This window comes from Mustela erminea, chromosome 13, assembly GCF_009829155.1.
Source record: "Mustela erminea isolate mMusErm1 chromosome 13, mMusErm1.Pri, whole genome shotgun sequence".
NCBI classification, from domain to species: domain Eukaryota; kingdom Metazoa; phylum Chordata; class Mammalia; order Carnivora; family Mustelidae; genus Mustela; species Mustela erminea.
In genome coordinates this window covers 78,256,921-78,272,247 of record NC_045626.1, presented here as the reverse complement: position 1 = coordinate 78,272,247, position 15,327 = coordinate 78,256,921, and the positions used below count along the sequence as shown (strand labels likewise).

Below are 15,327 nucleotides of genomic sequence, written 5' to 3'. Positions count from 1 at the left end.
GGAAGCTGATTTGCAGAGCAATTTAAGAAGTAGAAAGAAGCCAAGAGGAGTGAGTACTTTCTGGGTCGTGTGAGGGTAGCCCAGTGGTTCTCAATAGGAGGTGATTTTTTAAAAAAGATTTTATTTATTTATTTGACAGACAGAGATCACAAGTAGGCAGAGAGGCAGGCAGAGAGAGAGGGGGAAGCAGGCTCACTGCTGAGCAGACAGCCCGATGTGGGGCTCCATCCCAGGACCCTGAGATCATGACCTCATCCGAAGGCAGAGGCTTAACCCACTGAGCCACACAGGCACCATAGAAGTGATATTTATACCCAGTACCCCACCTCTGCAAAGGATATTAGTCAGTGTCTGGAGACATTTTTGATAGTCCCAACTGGATGAGGGGAATACTGTCCATACTTAGTGGGTAGAGGCCAGAGGGATGCTGCTTAAATATTCTGTAATGCCCAGAACAGCCCCCAGCAAAGAATGGTCTAGCCCCCCCAAATGTCAGTAATGTCCATGGTAGTAGTATTTTTTTCTGTCTGGGTCCTTAAAATAAATTCCACCTTATTTAAACTGTCTTGAATATATTCTCCCCTTCCCCCATTTCTGCCTCCCTGATAGTAATACTAGCTAATATTTATTAAGTGTTGACTATGTGCTAGTCTCATGTTAAGCACTTTCAGACATTTACACATTTAATCTTCCAAACCAACCTTATAAGGCAGGAATTATTATTAATTCATTTTATAGATGGAGAGACTGAGGCTTAACTCAGTTAACTTACCCAAGACAAGAGTCAAGAAAGCTTGGCCTCAGAGCTCGGGCTCTTAATTATGATGTACAGAGATTAAGGCCAAAAAGCTCTAAAAGCAGCCACAGGAATTCAAAAGGCTCTGTATCTTTGGGAGGGGAACATGAATTTAGGAGCAAAAATCCAACATGCTCAACAGCAACAGAAGATAATACCATTTTAGAGTCTGGTAATGATAATGAACATTTTCAAGTGTTTATTGTGTTCAGTACTTCTCTGCTTTGCAAATGTTGGCTTATGAGGCTGCTTTTCTTATTCTCATCCCTATTTTACAGATGAGGAAACCATGGTATAGTACAGTGAAGTAAATGTCACAGAGCTTGTAAATGGGAATGAAAATGCCATCCCAGATACTCTGGCTCAAAAATCTATGCATTTTCCAACATAGTAGGCTATTTCTCAGTAAAAGCAAAAAGAAACATTTTCAGTATCAAACATAAGCCAAGGCCCTTATATTTTATTTTATTTTTTATTTTATTTTTTTTTAAAGATTTTATTTATTTATTTGACAGAGAGAGATTACAAGTAGGCAGAGAGGCAGGCAGAGAGAGAGAGGAGGAAGCAGGCTCCCTGCTGAGCAGAGAGCCCGATGCGGGACTCGATCCCAGGACCCTGAGATCATGACCTGAGCCGAAGGCAGCGGCTTAACCCACTGAGCCACCCAGGCGCCCCTCAAACATAAGCGAAGGCCCTTATATTTTAAAAGATGCAAGTTAAAAGAAGGGCCTGGGGAAAGAGAGAACAATGTGAGTTGAGATTTTAAGGTATGAATATGCAGGTTCAGATTCAGGAGGTCCATTAATGCTGCTGCGACTGGGATGGGGGACTGGCACGGATGCCTTGGATGCTTGACTTAAGGCTGAAATGGCAAAGTGGACCTAAAGTGAACTGAAGTCCATGGTAAAAGTTTGAGGCTTATTCTCTTAGTCTGGTAGAGCCAAAGGTTGGGGGCAAAGGAATGAAGATTATGGTCAGGTAGGTTAGAAAGAGTCCCCTGTGACAGTGCTGAGCATACATTGGGGCAGTGAGGAAGTAGGGTCAGGGAGTCTTGCCATGTGAGACTGACCTTGGCCAGAGGGCAGGACATGGTGAGGATTTGAGAAGTGGGTCAGAGGTAGAAAGTTTTGACTCAGCATACGGCTGGGTTTATGGCCAAGAGAGGGAGGAGGTAAAAATGACAGTAAGATCCTAGATGGGATTTGGTAGTTGGTGAAACTGGAAAAGGAATGTAGCCCTTTGACTACTTTTGAGCACATTTAAAATTTGGGGGGTATTTAAAAAATACCCCAAAAGTGTATTTTTTTAACCCACTGAGCCACCCAGGCGCCCCAGCCCAAAAGTGTATTTTTTAAAAGTAAAAGCAATACTGGGTGTCTGGTTGGCTCAGTTGGTAGAGGGTGTGATTCTTGATCTTGGGGTCGTGAGTTCAAGTCCCATGCTGGGCATAGAGATTACTTAAAAATAAATTCTTAAATGGAAAAAACAGTACAATGTGACTTTGAACATGGTAGATGTAGTAAAATTTTCTAATCTTAACCACTAGATATAAACCACTCTAAGTTATGGTCTAAAAATATGTTTTTATAAATGTGTGTATGTGTGTATTAATCCTGGATTATATTATTCTGCGTTTTTCTCACAATATATTATGTGCTTCTTTCCAAACCGATTCATATACATTTACAACATTATTTTTAATGACTACATAATATTCATAATACATAATATTCCATTGCCTGGCTATATTAAGATTCATTTAGCCATCTGACTATTGATGGAAATTTGGGTTGTTTCCAGTTTTCTATTTGTATGTTTTTTATTACCAACAAAGCAGTGGTCTTTGTATATCTTTGAATTTTTGTGCCAATGAATTTATGCTATAAATTTTTCATAGAATTGCTGGGTCAAAGATTGAACACATTTAAAATTTTGATAAATTCTTCTAAATTGCCAGATAACCAGGTTTTTAGGAGAGGTTAATGAGTTCCGGTTTGGTCAAGTTAAGGTCAGGGTGTCAAAGGTCAAAGATCACTGTGGATCCACCCAAATCATTAGTAAACCAGGTTAGGACTCTGAACAAAAGTGACAACTAGAGATATGCCAGAGGCAGAACTATGAGAATTCTAAGCAGAAAATAAATAGATCAGTTCTTCCTGTCACGCTGTCATTAGCAACGTGTGCTACTCCTTTGCAGCATTCCTACAAGTGTCCTTGCTTAATTATGCCACAGATTATTCAGTAACGGTGTCACCAGCTCACCTGTAAACACGACCAAGAGTAGAGATCATATCTGTCTTGTTCCTCTCAGTAACGTCTGTGGGTCAGAGAGCGACAACGCCTGGTAGGTGCTCAACACTAGTATTTGAAGAGCGAATATTGAGGGGATATGAGACAGTGAGCTGCTTGTGTGTGAAGATTGTATCTCACTCATCTCTGTATCCCACAGCCTTTAACAGTGCTTGGCAAATAGTAGGCACTCAAGAAATTTTTGTGTAATGAGTTGTGATGGTTTATTTTATGTGTCAACCTGACTGGGCCACAGGACACCCAGATAGCTGATGAAATATTATCTCTGGTTATGTCCATGAGGGTATTTCTGGAAGACATTAGCATATGAATTGGCAAATTCAGTAAAGCAGATGGCCCTAATTTGTTGAGGACCGAAATAGAATAAAAAGGTAGAAGAAGTTTGAATGAACTCCGTCCAACTGATCTGCTTCTGCCCTTGGCCCTCCTGGTTTCAGGTCTACTGGAATCCACACCATTAACTCTTTGGCTCTTCTCGAACTATGTGGCTGACTTTCCTGGGTCTTCTTTACGGAAGCCAGGTTGTGGGACTTCTTAACCTTGATAGTTACATGACCTTACAACAAATCTCTTTATGTTGAAGAGATCAATCTCCTATCGGTTCTTTCTGTCTGGAGAACCCTGACTAATACACGGGTTAATGGCCTAATTCTTTTCCATTCATTTCACTCTATGCAAGAAATCATTCCAGTGGCTTCAGAGTTATCCCAAATAACCAAGTATGTTCAATGCCAAGGTGGTTGGTGGCTCAAGTGCGTGGAGTGGCTAGCTGAAAACCATTCTGTAAAAGATTTGACCCGAATTTTCTCTTTGCCTCACACACCTTTTTTAATCTATCAGAAGCTCTGCACAGTCTCAGATCAAATAAAGGCCCTCAAGAAACCAGTGATGGCTATCAGAGCTCTGCACACTTCATTGGAAAGCCATAAACACAATTACTAGATCATTAAGGATTGTAAAACAGAAGCTTTGAAGCAACATGCGCAGAATTGCCTAGTTGGGCATGAACAGTGTCCTGCACATGCCAGTGCCTCCCTTTTGGAAGCCACCTAGGAAAAGACAGAAGACTGTGAACAGAAATGTCTTAGAGGCATAAAGAAATCAGATAAGGAAGACCTGAGTTCTACTGACAACTCTGATGCCCCTTGGGTGATACATTAATTGAACTCTGAGAGCCTGTTTCCTCTCCTGAAAAATAGGGTACTAAGGACCAGTTTCATTAATGCCTTACTTAATTCTTCACCCCTTCTATTAGGTTCCTAGGGTTGCCTTAACAAAGTGCCATACATTGAGCAGCTTGAACAGCAGAAGTTTACTGTCTTACAGTTCTGGAGGTTACAAGTCCAAGATCAAGGTGTCAGTAGTGTTGGTTCTTCCTGAGGATTGGTTGGTGGCAGGGAGGGGTGGGTTGAGGGAGGGAATCTGTTCCATGCTTCTCTCCTTGGCTTGTAGATGGCCATTTTTTTCCTTTTTGTCTTCACATTGCCTTCCCTCTGGGTTTCTGTGTTTCCCTTCTTATAAGGACACTTGTCACAATGGATTAGGACCCGCTCTAGTGACCTCATTTTAACTTGATTACCTTTATAAAGGTAATCATATAAAGATGCTATCTCCAGATAGTGTCAACTTCTAGGATACTGGGGGTTAGGAGTTCAACATATGAATCTTGGGGAGACAGTTCAACTCATAATATCCCTCCTGTACCCACAGCCTTCAAGTTTCTCTCATAAAAGAGGTAGAGTCCCTTTACCTGTCCTTTGAATCTGTGCTACCCACATGTCTTAGTTTGGCCAGTGAGGTATTAGATGTAATACAAGCAGAGGTCTGAAAAAGTATGCATTTCTACTTTCACTCTGTTTTTCTGCAATTGCCGTGGGAAAATTCTCTGATGAGTCTTCTGTGTTGTGGGGCCACATTAACCCATGCATTTCAACTGAGGCCATCTTAGATCAGCCAACAGCCAGCCAAATTCCAGACATGAGATTGAGTCCAGCCAAGATCAGCAGAGCACTTAGATAACTGGCTATTAACCAAAGACATGTGAGCAAGGCAGCAAGATCAGATGAACCCAGTCCAGGTTAGCTGAACCCTGTATAAATGTTTGTTACTATATGCCCTGGAGGTTTATGTGGTTGTATGTTATGCAGCATTATTGGGAGAATATGTGACTGATACAGGATTAGGAATATCTACTCACGGAGTTGTGCAGACCTAGGAGAAATTATGTAGTGTTAAATGAGTTGTAGCTGTGGTATTATAGTGTTTCATGAACCCTTGAGTGTTATGTGGAAGTAAAGAGTTACCAATATACATTAACATGCTGTGTAATAATAGTGATAAGAGGTTTGAAATGAATAAAGCTAACAAATTGGGTGTTGGGTATAAACTATAAATTTGAGTATACACTTATGCACATAAATCATTCATGATATTATATAATATCTACTCTGTGGGGATTCTTTAAGACCACCTCTGAGAAAAATAAGGCTCAGAGAATCAAAATGAGTTATTCCAGGTCACATAGGTAGTACGTGGCAGAGCTTTCACCAGAATATGAGATATTTATGACTTGCCTAACATGGGATAACATGTGTTTTCATATCTCCTCCTAAGGAAGCTATTGGCTTTGAAAAATGAACAGAGATGATCACTTTATTTATGGAAATCTTTGGTCTTGATTTGAAGTTTGAAGTTGGGGCAGAAAAAATTAGACATTCACCCCTCTGTTAATCCATCCATCCATCCATCCATCCATCCATCCATCCATCCATCCTTGCATCAATCCACCCACCTCCCCATCCATCTATCCATCCATCTACTCATCCATCAACCCACCTATCCACTCATTCAACAAATCACAACTGAGGGCCTATTGTGCATCAGGCGCTCGACTAGACACTGTATGTACTCTGTTTCCATCTGCTTTCCTTTCTCCTGCTGTTCCATTCTTTTTCTCATCAGTGCCTCGTCTTTCATTCTCCTCTGTAAATGTGGGCAAGAATGGATAAAAACTGCTTTACTTGTTAGAGCAAGTGTGGATAAGAGTGATGCTCATGGTTTTAGTTCATTTGCAGTGTTAGCTGCTGTGAGCACACCTTGACACACCTCAGTTTTGTTTTGTTTTATTCTGTGGTTTTGAAAGACTGTGCAGTATGGTGTTAAAAGCATGCCGATAAGAGCAAATACTCCACTGCAGCTTTCCAGAAGCCCCAGTTGGAAGCTGGAAATGACATGTTTCTGAAGTTGAAATTTCTTCCCAACCATTGTCCATCCATTCATCCATTCTTTTTTTTTTTAATGGTTAAATGTATCTTTTTTATGATTAAAAAAATTTTTTTTTATAAACCTATAATATATTTTTATCTCCAGGCGTATAGGTCTGTGAATTGCCAGATTTACACACTTCACAGCACTCACCATAGCACATACCCTCCCCAATGTCCATAACCCCAGCCCCTTCTCCCAACCCCCCTCCCCCCAGCAACCCTCTGTTTGTTTTGTGAGATCAAGAGTCACTTATGGTTTGTCTCCCTCCCAATCCCATCTTGTTTCATTTATTCTTCTCCTACCCCCCTTAGCCCCCCATGTTGCATCTCCACTTCCTCATCTCAGGGAGGTCATATGATAGTTGTCTTTCACTGATTGACTTATTTCGCTAAGCTTGATACCCTCTAGTTCCATCCACGTCGTTGCAAATGGCAAGATTTCATTTCTTTTGATGGCTGCATAGTATTCCATTGTGTACCATTCATCCATTTTTTTTGCCACTTTTTATCACCCACCAGGTCAGGCTGTATGTGACGGCACTTTACCGATGGGTGGACATCAGTTGGGCAGTGGTGCACAATTATATAGAGCTTCTTATATGCCAGCATGTTCTAAGTATTTCCCATACTTGTTGGTCTCCACAACAACCCTGTAAGATATGTATTCCTCCCTTTGTAGATGATGAAACTGAGGCGTGGGAGAGGTGGGGTTTACCCAGAGTTACATGGATGCATGAATGGTAAGTGACAGAGCTCTGGCCTCTAGATCCCAAGTCTGTCTTCCATACTGCCTCTCCAAAATCTCTGCTGGCATTACCACTGAAGGCCATATCTTCCTCTGGATCACTGTTGGGTGGGTCTACACTGCCACCACTCTTGAGGATGCCAAATACTGATGCCAGTGGGGACCTGAAAGCCAGTGCTCTCTTCAGAGTAAAGCTACTACATATTTCAGCCTGGAATGTGAAACCAGATCCCCTCACTCACTTGTCAATCCCACAGTCTTTCCAGACTTACCTTTCTTCTGAAACCGACCCTCAGCAGAACATCAATTAGTGCCCATCTTCAGAATAGAAGACAGCAGGGAGAGGAGGAGGAAAAGCATCTCATTTAAGCCATAATCTCTTCATCTGTGAAATGGGAGAAATGAAATCTTGCCATTAAATGAATAGTGTAACATTAGGCTCTGACTTTTTATGGAGCACTTAGTATGTGTTAAGTATTGTGTTAAATGGTTGGCTATTTGTGTACTCTCATTTAATCCTTAAAGCAACATTATGAATAGGGCTGGCCCAGAGCAGTCCAGTAACTTGTCCAAAGTCACAACAGCTAATAAGCAGGAAGCAGAGCCTGTATTCAAAGTCTGTAGAACATCAAAGATTCCACTTTAATACAACACCAGTGGTTCTCACAGGGCCAATACTGCCCTCTAGGACTCTCTCCACAAGTTTGTGGGCACAATTTTGGTAGTTACACTGATGGGGAGTTACAAAATCATGAGGGCATGATTTGCTTTAGGGGACCCAGTGAGCTAGACATTCACCAATGTGGAGGACTTGTCCTTTGTCCTGCCAGACCTTCACATAAGTGAAAAATTCATATATTATCATCTGAGTTTGTTTTATATACAAACATAGAATATATTTTGCATTTTGTAAAAATTTTAAGTAACCTCTGTGCCACACATAGGGCTCAAACTCATGATCCTGAGATGAAGAATCACATGTTCCACTGACTGAGCCAGCCGGGTACCCACTTGTCCGTGGTTTTAGCATACTCTGATTTTCCTAGGAATGCAGTTTACAGTATGCAACAAAGGATGATTGTAGTTTATCTTGCTGAAAACTTTATTCATAGTTGTATACCGTTTCAGAAAAATCGTAACAGCGGCAACATTGTTTAGATTATTTGGGGGGCCCACACCATACCCCTGAGGAAGCTTGCATTTGTAGCTATTATGCATGCAGTGATTCTGGGTTTGTGTGCCAACATCAGACTACCTTATGGTGTCTTCCAGAATTCACATGTGAAATTGACTTTTGAAAATTATACATATATAGGTTGTATTATTTTTTGAATTTCATTTCAGGATAGTAAAGGGCACATTGCAATATATTTGTTACAAAATGTGGGTAGAATGGATCATTGCTCCCAATTCTTCATTCTCTTTCTAAACGGCATTACACATCAGTACGTTTTGCCATGTGACTTCACAGTACCTCCCACTAGAGTGGATGGAGATTTCTGTGCCTCATTAGTTGGGGACTTAGCCACAAGACTTGCTTTGGCCAATGAAATGTGGACAGAGATGCAAATGTGTCCATCTTAAGCCTGGTCCTCAAAGACATCATGTGTTTTCCCTAGCTCTCTTGTTCTCCTGCTTTTTGCTATGAGAAAATCATACTTCAGATGACCACTGCTCCGTAGAGAATAGGGAGACCCTTAGAACAGGTCTGAACCTAACCTAAAGCCTGGAGCTAGGCTCATGGAATCCCACATGAGCTCAGCAAAACCATCACTGACCACAGACCCATAAGTTAAATAATAAGTTTATTTTTTCCTTGTAACCCATGGGGATTTGAAATTGCACATTACACAGCAGAAACTGACAGATACAAAGAGGTGTTGGCTCTGATTAGATTGGTAAGCAGTGCATTCTGGTATTCTTCCTGTAAGCAAAGCAGTTAGCTCAGGAATGCTTTATAAATAGGAGTTCTGTTAGCATAGAAGAATGTGTAAATGATACCCTCATACCACGTTAAAGGGGATCGTAGATACACGGCTTTCAAATTCTTAGGGTCAGGAGCTCTGGAGTTACTCTTAAACACTCCAACCACCAGGGTAAGTGCTGGTGCTTTCGAAGGGTGTAAATTCATAGAGCGAGCAGGTCAGAGATAATTGACGAGTTCTCTTCTTTGAAAGGGAACCTGGCACCATGGAAACGACAAGCATGTTCGGGTTTGTGACTGTGGATTATAATTACCAAGTTATTAACCAGAGCATTATGTGAAAGATTGATGGTTCTTGCTCAATGTAATGTGTCCTTTAAATGCTAAATAATAAGTTAAATGCAAGGAATAAATAAGTTCAATGGCTTATTTATGGGGTAATTATGCGATATTTTCAGCCCATAAACTAGGGCATCTGTAGAAACCCAATGCTATGGAGGAGAAAGAGCCCTGAATTAGAAATCAGGAGACCTGGATTCTCTGCCACCTGCCAGTTAGTGACCTTGAACAGGTTATGTCATTGCTCTGAGCCCCAGTTTCTTTATTTGGAAAGCTGGGGTGGGGGCTGTGAATAAAAATACCCGTCTCATAGGTGATTGTTAAGAGTCATTGTCAAAGACATGATTATATAAGGTGGTAAGCATAGGGCCTGACACATAATCATTGGTTACAGACGTTAGTTATCATTTTATCATCATATATAAGAGTTTTGGCCCTTCTAGAAAGAGATTTCCTATTTTATGTTTTCAGAACAAGTAATTGGTAACAATATGCAGTAGACCCTCAGAGGATTGTTATTTTAAAAGACACCCTTTAGGGCACCTGGGTGGCTCAGTTGCTTAAGCAACTGCCTTCAGCTCAGGTCATGATCCTGGAGTCCCCAGGATTGAGTCTCACATCGGCCTCCCTGCTCAGCAAGGAGTCTGCTTCTCCTGCTGACCTCTCTCCTCTCATTCTCTCTCTCTCTCCCTCTCACATAAATAAATGAAATCTTAAAAAAAAAAAAAAAACACCAAACCCTTTAATTGTCCTTCCCTGCTTACAAAATTATCAGAAACTTGGGTAAACACAGGCAAGAACAAAGAAGAAAATATATATATATCATCCATCTAACCCATCCTCTAAATATAACCACTGTTAACATTTTAATGTAGACTCCTAGTCTTTTTTTTTTTTACCCATGTATAGAATTTCTTTTTTAAATCTGAAATTGGAATCATGCTGTACATGCTGATTTGCCACCTGCTTTTGAGATATGTCCAATGTCATTAAATATTCTGCTAAAACACACTTTTTAATGGCTGCAGAGTAGGGTGTTCTGGAGGAACATTGTCTAAGTGGAGGAGTTATTCACAGAAGCCTACTTAGCGCATTCACTTAAATTACACTTTCAGACTTTCTGAAATCTTCGTTTCAAATTGGTCTTAAATGGGCCGGGGCTTGGCTTTAAAATTCCTCTCCACCTCCTCCTTCCTCCCCTAGCTGCCCCCAGGTTCTCTGTCAAGTAGTTAATGATGGTACTAGGCACTTACTCAGTAGGGGAGCTCTCGGTTTAAAGGGTCTCCACGGTGAGCCATTTTGTAAAAGGGAAGAATGTCATTCAAATAACCACCCTCTCATTTCTCTGTTCAGCCGAGTTCTTATTTTTATTTTTATTTATTTATTTTTTAAATTGGCTTCTCTCTTAGAGTAAGGTCCATCCACAGGTAAGAATTTCCCTAGTAACCTTCTTAAACGACTTTACTTGATGCCAGGTAGCACTTTTTCTCTGTATAATAAAAAGAAATACTTCTTTCTGTCCCCTGTCCCTCCCACAGTCTTCTGGATGGCTTATTGTCTCCTATTGGTAGTACTCAGGTTGAACTTTAGAGACTTGTATATAAACATTTGAAAAATTAGTAGTTATGTACTTTCTTAAATGTGGCCTAGAAATATGTATAACGTGATTTATAATATGTCTATGTATCTTGCGAATCAGCCTCGTGGTTTCATGAATATTATTGCTTAAGGGTCGGGCAGAATTTATTTACAGACAAAACTCATTTATGTGAAAATCACGTGGCAAAAAGACATAGTATATGGGAATTTGGCCAGCTTTGGCAATTGCCATTTTGCCATTGATGTTTGGTAGTAAACATTGGGTAAACGTTGTCCCGGGTCAAACCACCATCATCTTCCTGGACTTCAAAAGCCCTTCCTAACTGATCTTTCTCCCACAGATGCTTTCATTCTTGTCCTCCTCCTACCCATTCTCTATACAACAGCCAAAGTGATTTTTTTTTTTCAACATGGATTACTCTCCTTATTAATGCCTGTTGCAGGTTTCCCATTGCTCTTAAAAGTCAAAATTTTTAACATTGGATTTTTCACAATAAGCCTAAGATAGGTGTTAATATCCTTCTTTCACAGGTGAGGGAACTGGAGTTCAGAAAGAATAAAGGACTGGTTCAAGGTCACATAGCTAGGAAGTGGAGGAGGTCTTGGATCCAGGTCTTCGGATTCTAGGTTTCTGGGTAAGTCATCTCCCAGGGCGGGTGATGGCAAGATGTCCTTTGCTCAACCAGTTGGAAGAAGGGAGATGTATCGATTGGTAGTGTTTGATTGGAAGTCAGAGAAGAAACACAACACAAACTGGTTTAAGCAAAGACGGGATTTTATCGCCTCAAGTAATGGAAAAGTCCAGAGGTAGGTCAGGCAAATCTGGATCCAGGAGTCTGAATGATACCATGAGGGTTCATTTCTTCTTTTTCTCCATCTCTGTATTCTGCTTTCTTTGAGTTGATTCCATTCATAGACAAATTTTCCCTTTGTGGTCTTACAGTGACTGCTGGACGTTCCCAGGAATACATCCTTCCCTATCTATACACAACAGGAAAGTAAGATAGTCTTTGTGCCAGCTTTGCAGCGAAGGTTTCATTACATCTCATAGGCTCACACAATTATCTCTTAACCACTGGATTAAGTGTTTATTTTTTATTTTTATTTGCTTATTTTTAAGATTTTGTTTATTTGTGAGAGAGACAGAAGTAGCATGAGCCGGGGGAGAGGCAGAGGGAGAGGCAGAGGGACAATCAGATTCCCTGCGGAGTGTGGAGCCCAGTGCAGTCCTTGACCCTGGGACCCTGAGATCATGACCTGAGCTGAAGTCAGATGTTTAACCAACTGAGCCACCCAGGTGCCCTAGGATTTAATGTTTAATGTGCTGATTTGATTGGACCTGGGTCCTATGTTCTGACCCTTGGTTGCAGATGGAGCCCTACCTGTAGCACATTAGATGAGACTGGAAAGGTGGTATTTCCCAGCGATAATTCAGGATACTTTGTTAGGAAAAGAGTGACTGTTGGCAAAAACTGCGGAGGTCTGGCACTTCGGTCCTACCTAGGCACATGACCTTGGGCATTAGTGTGGAAAACTCAAAGGCTTGTGTAGGAAAAGGGAGAAATAAATGGGTTTTGTAAATCTGAAGGATGGCCACATGGGATGATGGTGAGTGGTCATATGGGGTAATGGTAGTTCTGGTGGCGGGCAGAAGCAAAGCTTAACGCCGCACTCAGTCACTGTTTCTTTTAAAGCCCCTGTGCCTGGGCTCAGGTTAAGTGCAAACAGCAGATTTAAAGGAGTGGGAGGAGGCTGGTATTCCATTTCATTTCTACAGATCCTTTTTTACTCCTTTAAAATAAATGTTTATTGCTCTTTCCTAATTACAAATATAAAACATGTTTATGAAAATGGAAATAAAGAAAATACTTGGTAGGTACACTATAATTATGAGGCAACTGAAGGAATAAAAATAAATATTACCCATAATCTTGTAACTCAAACATAACCTCTTTAGCATTTTTTGCTGACCTTTTTCCGTGCATGGGAATATATTGGGTACATGTGGTGCACATGCATACACACACAAATATTTTATTTTTATTTTTATTTTTTATTTAAAGACTTTATTTGAAAGAGAGAGAGTGCACATGAGTTCATGCATTGAGTATGAAGGTGGAGTGGGGGAGGGGAAAGGAGAGAGAATCTCAAGCAGACCCCCCAGCTGAGCCCAGAGCCTGATATGGGCTTTATCTCACAACCCTGAGATCATAACCTAAGCTGAAGCCAGGAGTTGGAACCTTAACCAACTGAGCCACCCAGGTGCCCCTGCACCCCCCAACACAACACAAACATTTTAAACAAAAATTTGTGTCTTACATGAAGTACTTTTAGAATTTTTTTTCCATTTAATAATGCTTCATAAGCATTTTCCTATTCATTAAATGGTTTTGGAACATATTAATTTTAATGACTGCATCGTTTTCCAATATATGTGTATGTACCTAATTAATTTAACCAGTGTCCTATTACTGAATCTTGGTAGTTTGAAAGTTTCCCATATTATTATAATATTGAGACAACATTATTATAATATGAGACAAACATTCATATGCACAAAGAGCTCTATTAATTTTTGTCAGGCATAGTTTTCAAATACATAGTACATATCACCAGTTTGCTTGAGGGCTTTTATTTACAGATATATTTTTATTTTTTATTTTTTTAAATACATTTTTAAAAGATTTTATTTATTTATTTGACAGACAGAGATCACGAGTAGTCAGAGGCAGGCAGAGAGAGAGGAGGAAGCAGGCTCCCTGCTGAGTAGAGAGCCTGATGCGGGGCTCGATCCCAGGACCCTGGGATCATGGCCTGAGCCGAAGGCAGAGGCTTTAACCCACTGAGCCACCCAGGCGCCCCCAGATATATTTTTATTTAAAAGTTCTTATATATTCTTCCCATTAAAACAAAAGTTTAATGAGAAAAAAAAATAAAGTTCTTATATATTCTTTAAAATAGTCTATAGTTTAAAAAAGGTATTAAAATTAATAGTGAAAGATACCAGCCCCTCCCTTTTCCATTCCCTAAAGCTCATTATTGTTAGTGATCTTAACATATTCTTGCAGACCTTTTTCCATATGCACCCACATCAAGCATACAGCCAGGTTTGTTCATTTCTTTTTCTTCCCTCCCTCTCTCCTTCCCACAAATATTTCCTGAGTGCCAGTCTCCGTGAAACATGGTACCAGGACATTCAGTGATTGTTTCTAGGAATTTCCAATAGTCAGGGTTAGTAAGTATATACTTAAAAAACACAAAAACACATGATAAATTCATATTGGTGCTTCCTATTCAAATCATGGCTATAGGGTTTATTTATTTATTTATTTTGAAGGTTTTTTTTTATTTGAGAGAGAGAGAGAGATGGAGCATGAGCAGGGCAGAGGGACAGGGGGACAAGCAGACTCCCTTCTTTTTTTTTTTTTTTTTTTAAATTTTTTTTTTTATTTGTTTATTTGACAGACAGAGATTACAAGTAGACAGAGAGGCAGGCAGAGAGAGAGAGAGGGGGAAGCAGGCTCCCTGCCGAGCAGAGAGCCCGATGCGGGACTCGATCCCAGGACTCTGGGATCGTGACCTGAGCCGAAGGCAGCGGCTTAACCCACTGAGCCACCCAGGCGCCCGAGCAGACTCCCTTCTGAGCAGGTTCCCTGCTGCAGGGCTCATCCCAAGACCCTGAGATCATGACCTGAGCCGAAGTTAGACTTAAGCTTAATCAACTGAGCCACCCAGGTGCTCCTCTAGGGTTTATTTTTAAGACTGTGTTTTATTTAGAGTAGTTTTAGGTTTACAAGAAAATTGAGAGAGACCTATGGAGATTTCTCATTTACTCTGTTCCTCCATACATGCATAGCCAGCACCCCCTCACCTCCCGTTATCAACATCACTTACCAGAATGGTAGAATTTTTTTTTGTAACCAAAGATGAATTTACACTGACATATTATAATTACCCAAAGTCAATACTTTACCTTAGGGTGCATTTTTCGTGTTGTACATTCTGTGGGCTTAGACACATGTTTAAGGACATGTATCGGTCATTATAATATATGGAGCATTTTCTCTGCCCCAGAGAATTCTCTGTGCTCTGCTCATATTCATTTCTCCCCACATGCCCCCCCCCCCCGACCCCTGGCTATTACTGATCTTTTTATTGTCTCTTCTTGCATAGTTTTGCCTTTTCTGGAATGTCATGTAGTTGGAATTACACAGTATATAGCCTTTTCATATTGGTTTCTTATACTTAGGAATATGCATTTAAAGTTCTCCATGTCTTTTTTATGGCTCGATAGCTAATTTCTTTTTAGCGCTAAATAGTATTCCTTTGTATGGACGGACTGTTCACC

At 40.5% G+C, this 15,327-nt stretch overlaps 1 protein-coding gene across 8 annotated transcripts in view; it reads left to right on the top strand.

Moving 5' to 3' along the window:
- Positions 1-15,327, top strand: part of SUDS3 (SDS3 homolog, SIN3A corepressor complex component) — a 205,847-nt gene that overhangs the window by 72,341 nt on the left and 118,179 nt on the right. The window contains exon 13 of one of the 8 annotated variants that reach the window (XM_032309235.1): positions 6,892-6,922. The exons of the other annotated variants lie outside the window; for them this stretch is intronic. Coding sequence (XP_032165126.1) covers positions 6,892-6,907 — 16 coding nt within the window. The 3' untranslated portion in view covers positions 6,908-6,922. Of the gene's footprint in view, positions 1-6,891; positions 6,923-15,327 lie in introns of those variants that run through there. 8 annotated transcript variants of the gene reach the window in all.